Consider the following 21,826-nt stretch of genomic DNA (forward strand, 5'->3'; position numbering starts at 1 on the left):
TTGAACCTCCATAATTAAGTTTTTGAACCAGGGCAACTTTTTAATTCTATTTATGCTTAAAATCAAGTTATTTCAATGCTTTCATTTTAGATAAGTTCTCATTCTAAAAATGTCTGTACACAAGAGGTGTTTATACATGTGCTTGGGAGAAGGGGGCGCTCTAATTAGAGTGGCTCTGAGGGCTGCTTTACTTAAAGTGCCTGGAGCGCCTCATGTATCAGTGTTCCTGTGCTGAAAAATGGTGGCGGACGGCACTTCCAAACTCGTCGAATAAGCTTTAATTAAAGCATCCCCACCATCATTTTTCAGCCCTAGGACATTGATGTAAGAGATGCTGGAGTCTGCTGGAGCGCAATAATTACCAGTAGACGCAATTAAACAAGTCTGCTCCAATGTGCTGTAATTACAGCACGTTGGAACAGCCTCGCTGCACGTGTATAGGTCCCTAAGCGAGCTCTGTCTTGCTATTTGCTTTGGGGGTGTAGTCTTTGAAACCAAGTGACAAAGCCTACAGCGGACTACAGAGTTAAATATATCAATGAGGTAAAACAATACAAATTTAAAAAAAAAAGAATGAAATGCAATACAAATACAAAAAATGAGTCTGGCTAGAAAAGCAGTATAAGCCACAGTATATTTGTTCTTTATAGGGCCCGAGACTGAGAAATAATGATAAGCACAGATGAGTTTCAGAGGTAATTTCAAACGTATCAAAATATCTGGTGCTCAACCCATGTGTCACATTTAGCTCTCCAAGCCATGTCATCCAAGCTGCAGGGTTTCCCACAGATCTGGAAATTTGGCAGTGGAAAACTGGTCGCAGCGTCAATTGCCACTCCCCTTTTGACAAATTTCAAGACCCAGAGGGAGCACCATGGGCTGGACAACATGGCCCAAGTTTACCAAATCCTTGTAATGCTCATTAGGCCTGCAGGGTCAGAAAGTTGGGCACCAGTGACCTAGCATACTTCTATCTGAGGTCTCAGCTGATGACTGTAGCTTCAGAAAAGTTCTGGACTGTATATTCCACTTTTCCAACAGGGGTGGTTAAAACTGAGGACAGGTAAACAACAAAGGAAAGAACTGTTGGACAAAAATCAGAGAATTACATCGTCTGTGCTCCTGGTGCCTTAAAAGATGGAAGGTTAATGGCACTTGTGGCAATTCCGATATCTTATTGGAATCAGTTTATACTTACTGGTAAATGTTCAAGTAAGGGAGTTACACTTTCAGACACATATATTATACTTCCATCTGTCATGATTGCTAAAAAAAACCCATCAAGAGCCTGAAATTAAACATAATGGGCAGTTAAATGAAAAGAAACAGTACATGACAGAAATAAAAGAATCTATATTTAACATAGGAATGAAGGCTAGATTGATTTAATTGTAATTTACTCTGACAAGAGTAACTGTTGTTCCCACTAAGGCTTTTGAATATCATTTCTACTCTATCAGCATTATCATTATAATTTCCATGCTATTCTTCTCTCAAGGAAACATCTATACTTTACAAAGGTATACTTAACTCAGAAAATAGATCTAACTTATAGCAGTGCATGTTTCCCTCTTCTCCTACCTTCAGCCTACTAAGACTTTTACTGTTTAAAAAGAACATGGCCTGAGAAAGGTGGGAGGAAAAGCCAAACAGGAATGGAACAAACAGGAAAGCAAGAAAAGGCAGCAAAATAAACCCAAGACAAGGAAGAGAAAAAGGAATAAAAGGGGTAGGAAGAAAAACTGATAGATTTTTATTATCAAAATCTTTGAAGTTCAAAAACTTTTCGAAGAAACTCAGAATGAAGAATAATCTTTTTAATTTACAAACTGTAGACTTGAAATCTGCTCACTTTAAGTTGCACCTTATCATGCAAGTGTTACCACTTAGATCAGAGTCAGATATTAACTGAAAGCAAAAAGATGGCAGAAATGTGCTCTCAACAAGGAATTTTTAAGATTACACATTTTAAAATATATATGTTAAAAGAAGTACAGGTAAGTTTTATTAAAAACCATGACCTTTCCATTTCATCATTTTAAATGGAAGTTGAATCACCTTTTAAACTGTCATTCAAAAGCACAGTCCAGCCTTTTGTCAACAGGGTAAGAAATTGGCTTTTATGTCAACTGGCTGTGGGCTTGACAAATATCATATGTGGATACAAACACATAATAAGAGGTCTTCAGAAACAATGGAGCAGTTATAGCTTCTGAAGTAACTTGTAAATATTTACATATTAAGAAAAGGCAAAAAAAGACCTCTTCCATTTATTCCATTAACTATTACAATCAATAGGGCTGTCTAACTTGTGAGTGGCCAAGGACCACACTCTCTGCAGGCCACATTAACATGGGCTGCCTTTCATGCAGACCACTGGCCCTCTTGGGCTGCACAAGTACCATTCCCTCGCTATGCTGTGTGTCCACCCTTCTCTTTCACTGCTGCACCATGTATCTGTGTGACCCCAGCCTCGGCTATTTGGGGTGGGGCAGGAAGCAGAAGCCAGAGGAAGGATGGAAAGCCTGCAGACTCCAGCTGCTTTTGCAGCAAGAGTGATGGGAAAAGCAGCAACCTGGCAGGAGTCCAGGGGTCCCAACTTAACCTCTGCAGGCTACATGCAGCCCACAGGCCAACAGTTGGACAGCCCTTCTATAAATTAAGGAACAGAAGACCATGCTTTCATTCGCTCATAAGGAACCAAAACTGTTTACATTTTTAAATATAATTCTAGTACGAATACATCAATCTATTAAGTTATACAAATAGTATGCCAATTTTTTAAGAGACATTGAAACATTTTTAGCATGTATCCTATTTCACAAATTATAGTCCTACTTCTAATTCAGGATAAAATAGGCTCAATGTCTTTGGTAACTAACTTTTTAGTTTAAGCACAGAGAATACATTTAAGTTAACATCAACAGGAAGATATCAATCAGCTCAGCACTACCTCAGCCTAGGTGTGCAAATCTGTACGTATAGGGATAGGCCACAGCTATTAGAAATGCCTTATTCTGTTTAAAAGAACCCCTTTTATTATGTACTGATTTGTATTACATTTACAGACAATTTATAGTTATACATTTAAAAAAACCCATTTAATTACATACATCTATGGAAACATAGTTGTAATTAAAATATGAAGTTGAAAGGAATGCCAGTAAAGATTTTACCACAATATGAGGGTGGTTTGATTACAAAAGATTCTTCTTATTTCAGAAAGACAGAAATATTAATGTACCTCCAACATTAACTGTGTAAACTCTTCATTACTAAGGAATGTTGGTTTCCAGTCCTGTCGAATTTCACTGGCATCTGACTGTGCAGTAATTTCTGTAATCAAAAACAGATGTGAATGAACATTTATTATGATTCAAACTCTTGAACAGTTACTTTTAACCACCAAATTATTATGCAAATTGTAGAAAAGCTTTTTACTCTGCAGAAATTTGAACTGTGGGGGGGGGAAGCATCCATTTTTTTCATTTTCTATTTGTAGGCCCTTCAACATACAAGATTAAACTTCAGGACTCTGATTTTAAAAAAAACCTAAAAAACAAACAAACAAAAACCCCAGAAAAATCAACTCCATCCATCGGTTATCTCATTGCATGACATTTTTTTTTCAATGGAGCAGAAAGACAAAGATCACAGTACAAGCTCACTTATCCTATAGTTGTGTAGTGAGCATGTTAGATCTCCAAGCTACTGTTGTGTTATACTGATCAAGAATTTGGACACACTGTAGGAAGTGGAATTAGTCATTCAGTATAATCTCAGGTGTAAGAATATTATGTCTCATCATATTAGCAGATACTGTATTTTTAAGGTGTCATCTTTCAGAAAAATATAAAACAAAAGTCCTGGTAATTTTTGGTCACTAACGGTCCCCTGGCACTTTTCATAACAATAAACAACTAATCCTAGTATCCTGACCAATTCTAATTAATTCTTTATAGTAGAATCCACTCTCCATTCCCCTTAGCTTCAGTTGCCTGTGGTAGCATCCTTCATTATGTATGGTATGTTCTGAAAAATGGCTACATTTTGCTTCTTGTGCTCTCTTTATGCATTTGAAAGCACTCTGGGATGTTTACATATTAACTTTCTTATTTTGATCATAAAACATTTAAGAACCTTTGGGATGAAAAGCTCTATGCTGAAGTATATGACTTTAATAATGAATATGAAGCCAATTTGTTTTCAATAATAAACTGACTTTAAAAACAAAGTGAAGGGATACACAAGTTTGTGGTACTATATTCATACATTTAAAGAACCCTAATGAGGCACATAACCACCCATATAAAGTATGCTCCAGGTTCTCAGTAACAGGACAAGTCCTCATTGTAAAACTGAAACTGGAAAACAAAAGCAGTAGTAACCCATAGTTCTTTTTATTTGAATGACTACAGAGGAACTCTTAAACTGCGGCTGAACATAGAGATCTTAAAAATGAACCACTTCTAGGTAACAGCCTGAGTCAAGCAATGTACTGAGTAACATTGTGTAAATTCTCCCACTCCACACAGATAGCCTTCAAATTGGATTTAGGATAGCCTATATTTAATCATGGACCAGTTGAGCAGAAATGACCAATTTTGCCAAGATCTGTACACAGGTTTGTGGCATGCACAAATGCAAACTGCAAGTGAATGATAATAATCAGAAACATCCTCCACAATTTATCACTCTCACAGCTATCTAGTTTCCAACTAGTCAGGAATGAAGGGCACAGCATATTCCAAAGGTCATTCGTTTTCAACCATTCTGGACCATCAGGGAAGATTTTGCCAAATTCCAAGCCCAGAGGGATAGCCCAGAGAACCCATCAGAAGTAATCCTTTCTTGTTTACACAAATAAAATTTTAGCTCTGACATTCTCTAATGCAGCTTCATTATATGAGGAGACATAATATGGCAAGTAGAAAAGAAAGAAACAGTTTGAACGTTAACCTGATACCTTCAGGCAGACAGCACAAGCCATAGCACGGGATGGTTTGAACATACGTGGGACAAAATATTTTAATAAGGTGCCAAATTTAATGCCAGCTTCAGTTTTTGCATGATTAAAGGTTATGCAGAGCAAGTTTCAGCAGTCCAATCTTAAGATGACAAAGACAAAAAAAAATTATAGCCAAAAGAAAAAGGGACAGCCCTGAGCCATGCATGCACAAGAGAATGCTGTTCTGACTACTGCTGCTGCTGTCTGATCTCCTAGTTGAAGCTGAGTCTAATGGTTTTTCAAATTGTAAACTACAGCAAATGGTAGACCTATATTTTCAAGGATCGAGGGCAGTATATTTCCATTATATCTGTTAGTGACATTTTGGAAAATGAAAAATGAATCTGGTATTAAAATCCAACTGTTTTATTACTTGTGAAACATTTAATTTGTGTACATGTTTCTGATAAAGAGCACATTTATTTATGACCAGCAACTACTGATTGCTCCGATTTGGACTCATCAAATTACATTAATCCATAGCTCTGAAAAAACTATGTTTATTAGTCACTTTAAACAAACATAAGAATGCCTATTCCAGACTCTATGCATCTATGTGAGAGTTTGTATACAGCTATCCCTGATAACAGCATCTGAGCACTTCGCAATCTATACTGATGTTACACGGAAGTTCCTAGCAGACTTCAGGGTCTCTGATACTTTTCCTTTTTTGCATAAAAAAGGAAGTAGGATGTTCTTCTGGTTGAATAGTATATATATTCATTACACAATTTTATATTTTAATATATTATTGATAATTAAAAATACGAGCAATCAAACAATTACAGAACAGAACACATGTATATTCTGCCCATTGTAACTACCTATTGTCTGAAAGAATTACAAAAGCTCCAGATTTCTACAAGAACTGATGTCCCTCGTAGGAAGGTTTAAAATACTATAACAACTTTATTCTCTGCCTTCAGAAGTGTTAAAACACTTGTCTAATATAAAGCAGCATATTTAAACGTTTCACAATAATGCATATATCAGCACATGCTCACTTCTTCTTTCATGCCATTTTCATCATTGCATTTACTATTTTAATAGCATACACAGCTATTAGAAGCTTAACTATAGTGCTCAGCTGTTAAGCTACTCATTTGTTTCTTCTCTTCCCAATTCCTTCTGAGTAGTACATTAGCTAGGACTTGCCTACAGACAATATCTCTTCATGATATGCTCTGAGTAAACACTTAATTTTACCTGGTTTATTCTTTGCTAGCGTAGACTATTACTGCATACAATCTGGTCACAAAGACCACACACAGGTATTCATTTTTAACAGTGGAAATTTCTGACTGCAATCTGGGAAACAGGTAGGAAGGAGACTTTCCCCTACTACCCCAACCTCCTCCTGCACCAGACTGGGGGGAGAATGTACTGGTGTTCATTTTTGCAAGACTGTCTCACAGTGGAGATCTTCTAGGCTGATACTTGGAATACCTTTCTCCCAGAGGGTGATGTTTCCCCCCAGGAGAAACTGAATGAACACTTGTAGGCTCATAGCATCTACTGGGAGAGCATTGATTCTCCTGGTAGAAACATAACACCTGATGTGGCCAGTGAAGGGATAGGAGGTGCAGAAACCAAACAGAACACTGACCTACATATCTCTGAGTGAAACAGGGTCTATTGTAAATATACTCATGGAAGAATTTTTACTCCCAGAAGTTGTGGCCATATAGACTAGGACATACATAGAGACACACTCTTCAAAGGGACTTTGGAAAGCTGACTAGAAGTGCTGTGGAGAAGTACAATGAATGCTTTCCCTAGAACTCCTAAGCAGTATTTCTGCAAATGATGCTCCACAACCCAGCATGTCAAATGCTCAGAGAGGATGTCAGAATACAATCTGATCATTAAGCATGCAGCATGAGAAATGCAGTTGCTCCATGAAAGCCCAACAAGGAAGCTGCAACAATGTAAAAATGTTTTATTCAGGCCCATATCATTTTTATTTACAAATGACAAAGGAAATTAAAAACAAATAAACAAAAGTTTACTCATGACCTGCCATCTCTCAACATTGTTAGAATCACAAGCAAATGCTGGATCTCCCTTATCCCCTTCAAAAAACCTGAAGCAACTGAATAAATAAAAATTACAAAGCAACAAATCAGTATTAGGCAAAGAACAAAAATGTTTATTTTCCTGGAAAGATACAAAAATGTCTTTTTGTCATTTTCTTCTTTTGGCAACAAACTGCCAGGTCTAAAATATATATATATATATGAGCTAAGGGCAAGAGGTAAAATGAGATGTAAAGAAGCCAGTAACTGCCTTACTTTTGCTTTCAAAGTATTGAATAAAATATATAATGTTTGAATCAGAGTGAAGTATCTGTATATATGTTCCACTCCTTCAGGACACCGAGAAGCTTCCTTGATATAGAAACTGGAACAAGTACAGGAAATTTTCCATTGAAGAGAAAGTTCTCCTATCAAACTTCAGAGTTTCTTTAAAACTAGGGGTCTCAGCTAAGTTTAAGCATGTGCAAACAAACTTAAGACAGGCAGATAAGCAGTAGGGGTGCCTGTACATGACCACGGATGCTGCTCCAACGTGCTGTAATTACAGTGCATCGGAGCAAACTCAATTAATCAAGTCTGCTGGAGCATGATAATTATCATGCTGTGGCAGCCTCCTGTGTCTCATGTATCAGCATCCCCACGCTTCAAAATGGCAATGGAAGCACTTGAACAAGCTTTAGTTCAAGCACCCCCAAGGCCATTTTGAAGCATGGGGACACTGATACATGAAATGCTGCAGCACTTTAATTACAACAGCTCTCAGAGCTGCTCTAATTAAAGTCCCGCCACCACCCCCACACCCGGAGCATGTGTAAAAGTGCCCTAACCTTCCACTTTGTTCCCAGAGCTCAGACAAGTACTGTTATAAAGCGGGGGCATCAACCATAGGGCCCACAGGCAGGATATGGCCTGCAGACCCCTATAATCTGGTTCCCCATACTGCCTTGTTGACCCACATGCTGCAGTGGCTGGCCCTGTACCATCTACGTCGCTCGCTGGGCTTGGGTCTGTGCTGGCCTGTGATGCTTGCTTGGGTTGGCTTCCCAGACCAGTCTGGATGGGTGCCATAGGCACTGGATTAGGTATGTGAGTATGGAGTATACGGGCCTGATCTAGCTCTGCACCGCTAATCCAGCCCACGGGGCCAGATGAGCTTCACACCTTTGAAATAAAGCTACCATACAAAAAGTCACTCAGAGACACAGAGTTAAACAAGCACGTGTACAGTCCTAACTTCATTCAAAATTTTCTGCCCCAAGTGGCTTTAAAAACAGATAGAACCTCAGAATAATCTAACAAGATAACAAGACAGGGAATTAAGTGAAAACACTTTTTAGCTTAATCAAAAAGTAAAATTATCTCTACAATAATTTATAAACTATAAATGAAGACACTGGTTGGCTTACACTGTACTACTCTAATCAAAAGTAAAAAAAATAAATAAAAAGAATAAGAAAGGAAAAAAACAAAGCAAAATACCACCCAAATTAACTTTTCTTGGCATGTCCATCTTACTGAGCATGACTAAAAATCACTTTTCATTGATGACATCTGTATAGATGCCCTCTGTACAGCCTTGGTTCAGGAAGCTGTTCTGTATGTTATTAGAGAGAACAATGGATTGAATTGAACTTCCATTGAGTTCAATAGGCTTTGGATCAGACCCTTAATGAAAAACCATCTGAGAAATGAATTATCTATGAAAAAATTGAAAAATGTATTTTAACTCCACAAACAGTTTGAGTTGGAAAGCCAGATCTAAGCATGCTGGTAAGCTTACTAAGCATGCTGGTAACACCTTTTCTTGTACTGAAGTAAGCTACTTTAATGACAAAGTGCAAAGGCCTCTTTGGCAGCCAATATAGACAATCAAAATAAACAGACTCAAAACATTTCACGCTTCTAAATTTTCAGCTGAAGATTTTGAAAAGATTTCTCTACTAACTTGTATATCAATCAGGGGACAGTCCTTGAAAATTCATCATTTTGCAGAAGTTTTCTGTACTTTTTAAACAGATCTAGTCAGAAGATAGAGGGCTTGGACATGCCCAAGTTACTTGGTCCCAATTCTCCTCTTGGGAGATTTCACAGCTTTCTTATTGCACTAAAACATTACCTTTGTGCTTCCGTAAAAAGTCAATACTCTTCTGCAGTACAGTGGATTTATCCATCTTTCGAGCATTGCCCGGGAGCATAGAACCCAGTTCTTTGATGAGAACATTAAACTGATCTCTACGTTTCTTTTCAGACTTGTTTCTAGACACTCTGAAAAAGATACAACAGCAATGTATTTTATAAAAAGAACCAGATCTTAATGACTACACCAGTATTCAGATTTCAAGTTGTAATCATATCTATCGGGTCTGAATTAAAGTTGCTAGAGTCAACTATTAGAAAGATGCATATTTCTGATAGTAAATATTAATTATTTACAAGATTTATACTTTCAGATTAACACATTTTTAAATGTTAGATAACAGATTACCTTTTTGCTTTATCCTTGTCATCTTCTTCCACCAGCCCATCAAAAATGCTACTATCATCTCTACAAGAGAAAAAACTGACAAACATTAGAGTGCAACAGTCAGCGTGCAATCATTATGAGAATGAATAAGCAAAAATCTCCTTATTCAATGATTATATCCTGTTATATGGTAATCTATATTTTGGAAAGCAAACCATTTGCTGACTTTTCCTATACAGTGGACATCTGATGTGGCATAATGCCTTAAGTTAATTTCAGAATATAAGTAAGTGAGAACTCACAAATAACCCCATCTGTATGCCTACTCTGACACCCCTCTTAGTTTTAGCTCTTCATGAACATTAGCTTTGCTGGTATTCTCTTAAGTGAACAGACAGGAACTCTTTGCTAAGGTATTTTCACTGCCTGTTCTTAATCCCTTAACCATTTTAACTTACAGGTTTTTTTTTAATAAAAAGATACCCTCTTTCTATAAGTATTACATTTTAAGATTGAAAGAAAGAGGAATGTATCCTATTTAAGCAATTTATAAATATGCAATTCAAAATTAGCTATAATATTCCCAATACAGCTTTAAAACATTACATAATACTTCTTCATCTCAAGTACGGTATTTCCTTCTTTTTGTATTCCTAAAGATATCTCTAAGCATTAAAAGTCAGAATATACTCTTTCATTTTAAAAATAATTACCACTTGGTACTTGTTGCTTTCATAATTTCATTTAAAATTTTAAAAATTCAAAACTGCATTTTTTATTTTCAAGATCACCCAACTAATGAACTTTCTCCATCATACCTCTCTAGCTTATGTTACCTAGTTCCATATCTACTTGGTACAGTCCTCCAGTTCTGATCTTCTGTTTCTCTTCTTAACTTTTAAAGTTTGGAAAAGTTTGAAGAAGTATCCCTTCTCCTCTGATGCATCTAATAGCTTTCCCCCATCTTACCTTGAGTGCTTCCCTCTCTCTAATTTATGACTGATACACAATAGAGCAAACTGACATTCTGTGAATGGTGCTGTCAATAAATAATGGTATTCTTTGGCACAAGACTTGTAGCTGACTTTCAGGTGTGAAATCAAAGAGTGCAACATTATAAAAATGTATTGTTAATATTTTCTTATTATAGATCACAGCAGGAGTTTTATAGATCAAAATTACAAACTTAATTTTAGTGAATACTAATAGAGCTTAATTTAATAACTTTTTAGTAATTAAAAAAATCTGTCATAAGTGCTTTAAAAACATTGCCTCTATTCTCTGGATTGATGAACTTATAGTAAAAAGGGCACAAAAGTGGGCAGTAAACTTTTTCTCATTTTCTGTAGAATCCAAAATACTAATCTCAACAAAATGGAAATTTTGAGTTGCGGAAAAAAACTCAGCTCAAGAACTCAAGTAAAATAGAAATAAATCCCCAGATAGTAGTTTTCACTTAAGGTGCTTATTTATTAATTTTCTTAAATTAATTGATAAACTGTCAAGATTTACTTACAGGCAAACATAGGCAGAAAACATAATTGAAAATTAATTGAAATGAGGCAGTTTCTAGACATAGCTCCAAATATAAAGCATATTTATTTTAAGCAAAAACATCTGCCACTTGTAATGACACATTTATGTATCTCACAGGTCTTATTATTGATCTTATCAAAAAAACCTATTACAGTCCAGTCTGATTTGGATCCACTTCTTTTTTAAGGTTAAAATAAAAATATTAATAAAAACACTATAACTATAAATAATTCAAAAAGAAATCATTTAACAAAATACCTGTCTGCAATGGAGCTCATTTTATGGGTGCTTACGGTAAAGAACATAACATATCACACTTTAGTCTTGTGGTAGACATTTGTACGACTGCCTGCATGAAAATGGAAAAAAAAGAGGGAAATATAACTTTTGTAGAACAATATTATTTCCAATTCATTCACTTCTGTATTCAGTGATAACTTCTTATTCGTTATATAATGCAGGATAGAGGACGCACAATCAACTGCAAAGCAATCATCTCTGAACTTATAATACCACATGTTTATGAACTATGAATTAGCAGAGATAAGGAATAACATTTAAGAGATTTTTTTTAAAAATGCAAAATTTCCTTGAGAACATTGTTTATATTAGACATGGGAAATAATACATTGTTCACTCTGGTATTAAAATATTCTGAGTCATTATACAGTAGCTATATTAACTATTTTAAATGTAATTTCTTTATCATAAATAATAAGTTCTGCAGAGGCAGAAAAGGATCTTGGAGTCACTGATGCCAAGATGAACATGGGCTAGCAGTGTGGGGATGCAGTCAGGAAGGCCAACCTCACCTTGTCATGCATCCACAGATGCATCTCAAGCAGGTCCAAGGAGGTGATACTCCCCCTCTATGCGGCACTGGTCAGGCCACAGCTGGAGTACTGTGTCCAGTTCTGAGCGCCGCACTTCAAGAGGGATGTGGACAACATGGAGAGGGTCCAGAGGAGGGCCTGATCAGGGGGCAGCAGGGCAGGCCCTATGGGGAGAGGCTACAGGACCTGAACGTGTTCAGCCTCCACAAGAGAAGGCTGAGGGGGATCTAGTGGCCTGTTACAAACTAGTCAGAGGGGACCAGCAGGCATTGGGGGAGTCCCTGTTCCCCCAAGCACTGCCAGGAGCGGCTAGGAATAACGGTCACAAGCTGGCAGAGGGTAGATTCAGACGAGCTATCAAGAGGTGCTACTTCATGGTCAGGGCGGCTAGGATCTGGAACCAACTTCCAAGCGAAGTGGTGCTGGCTCCTACCCTGGGGGTCTTTAAGAGGAGGCTACACAAACACCTTGCTGGGGTTGTCTGACCCCAGTACCTTTTCCTGCCATGGCAGGGGGTCAGACTTGAGGATCTGCTCAGGTCCCTTCCGACCCTACCAACTATGAAACTATAAGTCACAGATGTGCACTCTACCACCCTTCCAGGTTGGGCTGGTCGTGATCCATTAGGGCCTCCATGTGCTGCTGGGCTGTGAGAAGCCATGGTGCAAACTAGGAGCAGTATGGGGCTGGGGCTGGGGCAGAGCCGGGATCCATTCCCTGTAGGTCCCTGGCCATGGAACTGGCATCCATTATAAGGATGTGCAAGGAGCAGATTATGGCTCTGCCACAGCCACACACTATTAGTGCCCCACAATTATGGTCCCACCCTCCCACCCAGCCATCCCATCTGCCTGGCCAAGTGCACTCTGCCTACAGGGATCCTGGGCCGGTTTCCATGGAGACCCTGCTGTGCCCACTCCATCTGGTGTCGCTGGTTGGGTGTGCGGGGTGGATGAGTCTGGGGCTGAACAGGCTCAATTGCCCTCCCTTCACTCTCCCCGCAGCCCCAGACAGCTCTCCAGAACTCTAACCCCTGCTTTAAAAAATGAATCTTCCTCCATTTTTGGAAAAAGTATAATAGATTCCAAACGTAACGACCATTTGAGTGCAGGCAAAGAATTTGAGAAATTGCTTTTTCTGCTACTTTAGATCTGAGAGATTAAAACAAAAGTGAGAGACTTTTAAACAAATATGTCCAGATACCCTGTTTTTCCTAAATGACCCTGTTTTTCAACTTTTGGGGAGACGAGTTAGTTGTGTTAGTTTGAAATGGGGGCAAAGTGTGCCTTAGCAACCTAATGTTCAGAAATGCAGCAGCTTTCATAGGCAACAGCTTACTTTGTCAGATATTATGAAGTTAGTTTCTAAGGTGCCACTTTGCTCTGCTTTCAACCTGTAACTAGGCAACTTGGTTCCATTGTAATCAGTCAGTAATTTAGGCCACCTTCATGCATGTGGGATTTTTCAGGTTGGATAATCTTGTTGAAGTCCACAGAGCCTTTGCAAGTGTCTGCCTGTGTGGGTTTCTGCGATAGGAAATGAAAGCAAAATCTTTCCATAACAAATTTATACTTATTTTAAAATGCTTTGTCTTCCCTATGTGAACAAAAAAATGCAGCATTTCTTTTGTTTTATTTTAAATAAAAGGGAACAAAATGCAGCTTTCCTAGTAGAAGAAAAATGTTCCCTCTACCAGGAAAGCTCTAGCCTAAATGTGTACATCTTGAAACCATTGCTCCTAGTCCTGTCTCCCATAGCCGAAGAGAAAAGCCTGGATCTGTCCTTTCTGTAATCATGCTTCAGGTATTTGAAAACTGTTATCAAATCCCTCCTCAGTCTTATCTTCTTCAGGCTAAATAGTTCTTTCAAGTCTCATCTCTCAGGTCGCTGATCATTTTTTGCTGCTCAGCACTGGACTCTTTCCAAATTGTCCACTTCCTTCTTGAAACGTGGGGCCCAAAACCAGACACGGTACTCCATCTGAGACTTCACCAGTGCTGAAAAGAACAGAAGAATCACTTCCCTTGATTTACAAGTTAATACAAGGAAATACAACACGGGATGCTGCTGGCTTTTTTTGCAACCTGTTGGCTCAGTTGGCCACTGTAACCTCCAGATCTTTCTCTGTAGTGCACCCTAGCTAGTCATTCCCCAGTCTGTATTCGTGCATGAGGTTACAGTTAAGGACTTTGAACTTGTCCTTACTGAATCTCATCTCCTTGACTGCGGAACATTTCTTGAGTCTATCTAGGTTATTCTGGATCTCAGCCCTGTCCTCTGGAGTGTCTGCAATCCCACCCAACTTGGTGTCATCCACAAACTTGCTAAGCGTGCACTGGATCCCATAATCGAAACAATCAATGAAGATGCTGAAAAATATCAGACCCGTGACAGACTCCTGGGGGGACTCCACTTGGTACCTCCTCCCAAGTAGCCATTGAGCCATTGAGGACTACTCACCGAGTACAATGATCCAATCAATTAGGTACTTTTGTCTAGCCTATATTTTCTTAGAGTTTTAATCAGAATGTCATGGGAGACTGTGTTGATAGCCTTGCTGAAGTTAAGGTATACCACATCCACTTGTCTGCCCTCATGCACATAACAAAAATGTACACTATGTGTATAATGCAAGTGTAATATTAAAAAAACCTGTTTACTGCTGAAAGCAAACTACTTCCAGTAACAGCATGAAATTAAAATGTAGGGTTCAAAAAAGACAGATTAATCACCAACTAGTCAACAGCTAAAGAAAGGTAGATGCAGTTCCCTCAGTCTGAACACTATGCATTAATTATGTAATTAATCATACAATTAGCTTTCAACAAATTTGATATTCAAGATTATATAGATCAAAGATTACATCAGCTTTGTAAACTAGCAAATCACATAATACTCCAGTGCTTTACAAAGGAAACTAATGCATGAATAGCAAAGCACAAAAATTTTTTACCTGTGACAAGACTGATCTTTTCAATATGCAGAATAAGAAGTCAAGTCAATATTTCCATAATAACAAAATGCTTTCAATATTATCAAAATGCATACTTCACCTGACTTTGGATCACATGAAGATTTTATGTCATTTTCAGCCTAAATTTGGTACCCTAAACAGTAAGTTCCCAGACTACAGAAAAGACGTGTCATATTAAGGATCAGAAGTAAATCTGTTTTCCGGTTCGAGGCTCTTTACATTCAAATCTGCCAAATGCTGAGCCTTCAACTCTGAGTCTATGGGTCTGAGCAAAACCTTGCTAAAACCACTGAAAAGGCTATAATTGAATTTGAAGTGCTTTAGAGTAACCCCTGCTGAAAAACCCCCCCTTACTGATCCCCTTTTGAAATCAAGTTCTCTAATGCTCTCATGAAAGTTAACAATCACAAGAACTCAATTACAAGAGCACTTTTACCTCTGACACCTTTGGGATGTTAAACTGAACCGTGATGTGATGGATAAAACACTGATTCTTCCAAAGAACGTGGGTTTAAAATTTATCGTCTTGTACAGAAGAACATTAAAACTCTAAATGTAAAGAATTCAAAAAAAGCAAGTTAGAATGACTACAGCCACTTATTTTGAATACTAGCAAAATACTCTTCTAGTCTAATCACCTATAATTATGTGACATTTTACCTGTTAAATTGTAACATTTTAATCAATTTAGCTAAGACAATATATCGAACTACTGCTTTTCTTCAACAGTTGGAATACTGTGAAAAAGAAGAGACACCTGTTTTTGCCTAAGATTTCAGATTTTCCCCTCTCTGTAACTTTATCATCATCCTTACCTCTGAACTCTCAGGCTGCCCAATTACTGAGCAACCAGTGGCTGCACGCCACATAGGCTCACCTGCCATGTAGTCCCTTTTTCCCTTGCAGAGTGTGCAGATGACCCGATGGACCATCCCACCTGACCCTACGGCTGGGGACAGGAAGTGGAAGCAGGAGGAGGGAAGGGGAGCCCAGAGACACTAGCAGCAGCAGGAATGATGGGGGAGCAGCAGTAAGGTGGGTACCTGCAGGCCTCAGGTTGAAGAGCCCTGACTTCAATCTCCAAATCTGCCTACTGCTACAGTTAAAATAGCATCTGTTGCCACCACTACTTAAAACTCCTTGAAGATCTCATTGACCTCTATATCCTTCTCTCACTGGTGATTACCTCAGTTCCTCTCTGATGTATAAAACGTGCTGTCTACTCAAAGACATGCAAAGACTCTCTGCTATATTTCTCCTACCACCTCAGACAGCTATTGGTCTGCGTTTCTTTTAGAGGCCAAAATTACTTTAAGTTACTGTTCGAAACTTATCTCCTACCTTTGCTCTCTCCTACTCCTTTCCCACCAACCTCTCAACCACCACCATTCATTCTCTTTATGCAATCACTCTTTTGGTTCAAATGTATTCCCCTCTAGAGTTCATTTAGTCTTGAACAAGCCTTCTGTGCTGGCTTTTCTCTAGATTTCCTCCCCTTTCCCTTGTGATAGACTAGTTTTATTGTAGTATTTGGGGTTTAAAATGTGTTTATGTTGCAATACTGTTGCATGCCTTGGTTTCTCCAGCTAGTTTGTACATAGGGGGAAAAGGGTTAATAGGACCCACAGCTGCATACCTGCCATACAAGACATGATGCATCTGCAGCAACACAGAGCTGAACAGCCTTTGCTGATGTAGCAATCAACAACCATCTGGAAATGATGTGGTGTCTCTATGTAGAGACTGGAGAACATGGATGAAATAAGAACAACAGGGGAAGGGTCTGAACTAGGGAGTTTCTGCTTAAGAGCAAGAAAGTGACAGCTGAGCTAACTTGAGTGCTCAGAGGCAATGCAGACTGAACCAGAGACAGAGGTACTGCTCGATCCTTTGGAGAGAGCAAGAACTTTGCTGGCTGTACTGGAGTTACCCAATTAATGTCTTTGTTGAAGAGAAACTGTTTTGCTGCTTGGTACTTTGGGGTGCCTCTCGTCCAATTTGAAGAGGTTAAGTTTCCCCCTCTGAGAAGCTGAACTGAGGACAGATGCTGTGCGACAAGGGAGGGTCAAGAACTGAACAGCCACAACTCTTAGCTGAAAAGAGCCAGGGGCTCATCCCACTCTAGAAGCCATGCCTGGGGCTGGCTTCATCAGCAGTGGCAACAGTCCCTCAATACAAGGAGGACAGTCTTCCAGTAAACAGGAAAGTCATCAGTGAGTCTACAGATGACTGAGGAAGCCAATCCGATAGCAGCTTGTTCAAACTGCAGATGTGGCAAATAGTTTCATGGATTCATAGACGCTAGGGTCAGAAGGGACCTCAACAGATCATCGAGTCTGACCCTCTGTCTAGGCAGGAAAGAGTGTTGGGGTCAGATGACCCCAGCCACATGCCCATCCAGTCGTCTCTTAAAGACCCCCAAGGTAGGGGAGAGCACCACATCCCTTGGATGCCCATTCCAGATTTTGGCCACCCTTATCATGAAGAAGTTTTTCCTGATATCTAGCCTAAAACTGCTCTATTAGTTTGTGACCATTGTTCCTTGTTACCCCAAGAGGCGCCCTAGTGAACAGAGCATCTCTGATCCTTTGCTGTATTCCCCTAATGAGTTTGTAGGCAGTTACAATATCACCTCTCAACCTTCTCTTGCAGAGGCTGAAGAGGTCCAGGTCCCTCAGTCTCTCCTCACAGGGCTTGTCCTGTAAACCCCTAACCATATGAGTGGCCCTCCTCTGGACCCTCAAGTTTATCAACGTCCTTCTTGAAGTACAGCGATTAAAACTGGGTACAGTACTCCAACTGAGGTGTGACCATTGCTGCATAGAGGGTAAGTATTATTTGTCATGCTTCTATTGATGCATGATAAAGTGCAGTTAGCTTTGCTGTTGTTTTCATCACACTGATGAATCAAGTTCATCTTGGAGTCCACTATGACTCTGAGATCCCTTTCTGCTTCTGTGCTGCTGAGAGGGTCGCTTCCCAGCCAATAGGTGTGCTGGATATTTTTGTGCCCTAGGTGCAGCACTCTGCATTTGTCCTTGTTGTACTGCATCCTATTGTGTACTGCCCACTTTTCATAGATTTCATAGACATTAGGGCTGGAAGGAACCTCGTCAGATCATTGAGTCCAGCCTCCCGCCCAAAGGGCAGGAAGTCAGCTGGGGTCATAGGATCCCAGCAAGATAAGCATTCAATTTGCTCTTGAAGGTGTTCAATGTAGGTGCTTGAACCACCTCCGATAGCAGACTGTTCCAGACCTTGGGGGCTCGGACAGTAAGGAAATTCTTCCTTATGTCCAGCCTGAAACGGACTTGTAGTAGTTTACGACCGTTCAACCTCGCCATCCCTTGGGGCGCTCTGGTGAACAAACGTTCCCCCAGATCCTGGTGGTCACCCCTGATAAACTTATAGGTGGCCATCAGATCACCCCTGAGCCCCATTGCTCTCAGCCTGTCATCATAAGGTCTGTTTTTCTGACCTCTGATCATGCACGTGGCTCTTCTCTGGACTCTCGTATGATCAGAGGTCAGGAAAACAGACCTTACGTTTCTAACCTGTCCAGGTCTGCCTGCAATTTTTCCCTACCCTCTGGAGTGTGCACTTCACCCCATGATTTAGTATCATCCATAAACTTGGACAGAGTACACCTCACACCCACATCCAAGTCACTGATGAAGATATTGAAGAGTACAGGTCCAAGGATCAAACCCTGTGGGACCCCACTGTCCACATCCTTCCAAGTGGATACAGACCTGTCTACTACCACTCTCTGGGAGCCAATCTGCCAGTTCTGTGAGGAAGGAGTAGATCCTGGTGAAGTCAGGTGACAGTTCTTTTCTTTTGTCCCTCTCCTCTATCTGCCTCCACAGTGAAATGAGTCTGCTAGAAAAGATCAGTGCCTTGTACATCCCTGCACCACTGTGAATGATTTAATGTTTGAGTCTCCCAGGTTTTTATATTAATATCACTTTTCTTCAGGGGCTGGCTTCATGGGATACACAGACTAGACAAGGTCAGGGGTCTGATGCAAGTGCTCCCTAGGGGAAATCTGAGATATCTTCACATTTTATTATCTTTAGGGCAGAATGCTTTAAATTATTTATTATATGTTGCACTGCACTACTCTTTTCTGTTACTGCACTGTACAATGCTTTAACTAGAATATATACTAAGAAAAATATTGCTTTTCTCTAAAGGAAAAATTACTCAAAATTTCTGTGCTTCACTTTTGCTTACTGGCCCTGTGTTTTGCTAACGGTTTAAGCACTTCTATTTTTACACAAGTAAAAAGTACAAGAAGTACATTTCAGATTCATTAAAAAGCTCTCCCTATAGCTACTGAAAGCTTTTAAATGGTTAATCACCATTGGTAAAAAATTAACATACTAAATTAAAGCAGAGCAGAGAGCTCTGCCAAAAGAAGAAAAACAACTACAGCATGACTCAGTGAACCCACTCATTCTTTTCTGGCCTAATAACCTGCTAGCCCATTGACCTACTTTTTTGTTAGATGGTTAAACCCTCATCTCACATTCAGACAATTTTGTTCTGTTTGACAAATGTAAACATTAATAGTCACAAAGAGCCCTGTGGAAACCTAGATTACAGAGGCTGTAAAATGAAACCTATGTTTTTAAATTGTTTGGAGGATGAGAGCTCTGCCAGCCCTCACACAAGTTCTGACAGCTCAAAGGAGGAACATTTTACATCCTGTATTTGCAGCTTATAGAATTCTCCTTCACTGCCAGGAATACACTCAAGTTAAACAGCACACAGCCATAGAGCATAATGTCTAACAAAAGTAATGTAAAAAGGTAGTTAAAGGAACACTTGAAGAGAGTATTTCAAGGGAGGGAATTAAAGACCAAACTGGTAACCGAACACACAAAGCTCAAAGAAAAGCTAATCACAGTGGAAAAGCTTTGAAAACCAAAACCACATAGAGCTCTAGTCAGTAGAAATGGTATGCATATGAAAGCTAGCAAAAGGGGCTGGACACCTACACAACCTCAGTATTGCCAGACGCGAGTGGCGTCTCAAATTATGAGACCAGCTTAAACTCGAGATTTTTTTTATATTAGTTTGATGTTATTTGTCTTAAGTTTCTGAGCTTTTAGTGTGCAATTAGGGCAGATTTTCAAGTTTTTTTTGCAATCACAAGCGATGATATTTTTTGATGAAAACTGAGATTCTCATGCAATCTCCTGATTCCTGCAGCTTAGACTAAGAAAAACATGCAGTATTTCCAGACTTTCAGCAAAATTGAGAGAGTTGACAATGCTGCAACACACTTCTATGACCTGCAGTGGACAGAAAGGCAGTGAATGACTGGGTGAATAAAACAAGGAACTGTCTCTCAGAGAAATCAACGGTCAAAGCTGGTTTAGGGTAAACATGAAAGTTACTACCTGACAATGGGGTTCAGTTATGTAGGCCAAAGGAAATGGTGGTCTGGTTTTACCACCATAATTAACATTAAAATTGACATTACTAAGGTTCATAATCAAATTCAAACTGACCCAGTCTGGAGATTAAGCAATAACATCACTCGCAGCAAAAGTTCCTTCACAAGAGGGTTGAAAAGTGTGTCTTTGGTATTTTACTGTATCATTAAATAACAAAATACATTTAAAATTGATGGTCTTGTTCAAGTATTTAGAACAGGAAACCCTCGCTTTTTGCAAATTCTAGATTTGCAGATTCAAATATTCGTGGGGGAGGGCAGAGCCAGGAGGCAGGCAGACAGCGAGCACTGGAAAAGTGGAAGGAGGTGGCAGCGACATCTCTGCCCCTAGCAGCAGCGGTAGTGGTGCTCAGAGGGAAGGGGTCAGTCCCCAGGTGTTGTAAGGGAGCCCTGTGAACAACTGGGGGGGAGGGGAAGCAGGGAGAAGTTGTGGGGTATGATGGGGAGGCCCGTCAGTATTTGTGGATTTCACCATTTGCAGGGATCTCCTGTAAATCTATTTTAAGTTGCTTCATTTAAAAACATTATTGTCAAAGATTAGGGCCAGAAGGGACAATTATAATCATCCATTGTGACTCGCTGTAATAGCACTGGGTCTAAGATTCTCATCCAAGAAAGAACACAAAAAGTAGAATTTAGGTTTCTAATATATTCTGAATGCCAGCTAGTTTTCTGATTTTTTTTAAAGGTTTCTTGTCTTAAAACAGAAGCAATTCCTAGTATCCTGGCTTCTTCCTGGTCTCCATTATACATCTTTAATTTAATAAACAGGCTAATGATTTAACAGATCCTCTTATGACTTTACAGAATCAATTTTGTTGTATATTATAGTATTGTGCATTTATTCAGTGCATTTATTCAGTGACTTTCTTAGGATTGCAAACATCAAATGTATTAGTATGCAAAGACACTTGTCTGAAGTCAGACGGTGAGTCAGTGACAGTCAGAAATAGAGCTAGACTCTTCATCTGACTACAACAGCATTAACCATCTTTATGATAGAGATATATTTATAATTGCTAGTTATGAGAAAAAGGCTATTATTTGTAATTTATACTAATATTCCACCTTTTCATTGAGTATCTCACTGCAGCAGATGGATGGAGGGGGCAATCGCATATCTTGCCATGGCTCATAAGAATTGCTGCCATCTCTTCTGCCAAGCTCTTCCTCTTTTGTTTCTTCTTCCTTCCTGCTTTTTCTTGGGTATGTCTTAAACTATTTTTCTTTTTTGGCTTCCCTCTGCAAAAAATATTAGTCAGAGGTAGCTTGGCCACATTCTCTTTCATGGCTGAATTGAGCCAAAAATACCATGGAAGCTGAAACCTTGGGCAAATGCCTGCAGATAGGTAGGACATACTGTCTCTTTACTGGCAACTCCAGAAGCACAGTGATGTAGGAGGTAAATAAGGGTCCTTCCTGCTGCTATCATTGACCTTTTTCTCCTCTCCTTCAAAACCTATTAAGACCTCTCAACTTAAAAGTTGACATTCCAGCCTCTTTCTTTAAAA

The 21,826-nt window shown here is 39.3% G+C and overlaps 1 protein-coding gene across 6 annotated transcripts in view; it reads right to left on the minus strand.

Moving 5' to 3' along the window:
• Positions 1–21,826, minus strand: part of CLOCK (clock circadian regulator) — a 105,326-nt gene that overhangs the window by 35,168 nt on the left and 48,332 nt on the right. For 2 of the 6 annotated variants that reach the window (XM_090035949.1, XM_090035947.1), the window contains exons 3-8: positions 15,288–15,400; positions 11,303–11,393; positions 9,530–9,604; positions 9,161–9,309; positions 3,245–3,336; positions 1,199–1,288 (exon numbers count right to left, since the gene is read on the minus strand). In XM_090035949.1, coding sequence (XP_089892075.1) covers positions 1,199–1,288; positions 3,245–3,336; positions 9,161–9,309; positions 9,530–9,604; positions 11,303–11,349 — 453 coding nt within the window. In that variant the 5' untranslated portion in view covers positions 11,350–11,393; positions 15,288–15,400. The remainder of the gene's footprint in view (positions 1–1,198; positions 1,289–3,244; positions 3,337–9,160; positions 9,310–9,529; positions 9,605–11,302; positions 11,394–15,287; positions 15,401–21,826) is intronic. The other 4 variants (XM_090035952.1, XM_090035950.1, XM_090035948.1 and 1 more) reach the window with 3 other exon arrangements.

Source organism: Crocodylus siamensis, chromosome 2 (assembly GCF_052110815.1).
Source record: "Crocodylus siamensis isolate JL-2025a chromosome 2, ASM5211081v1, whole genome shotgun sequence".
In the NCBI taxonomy this organism is placed as follows: Eukaryota; Metazoa; Chordata; order Crocodylia; family Crocodylidae; genus Crocodylus; species Crocodylus siamensis.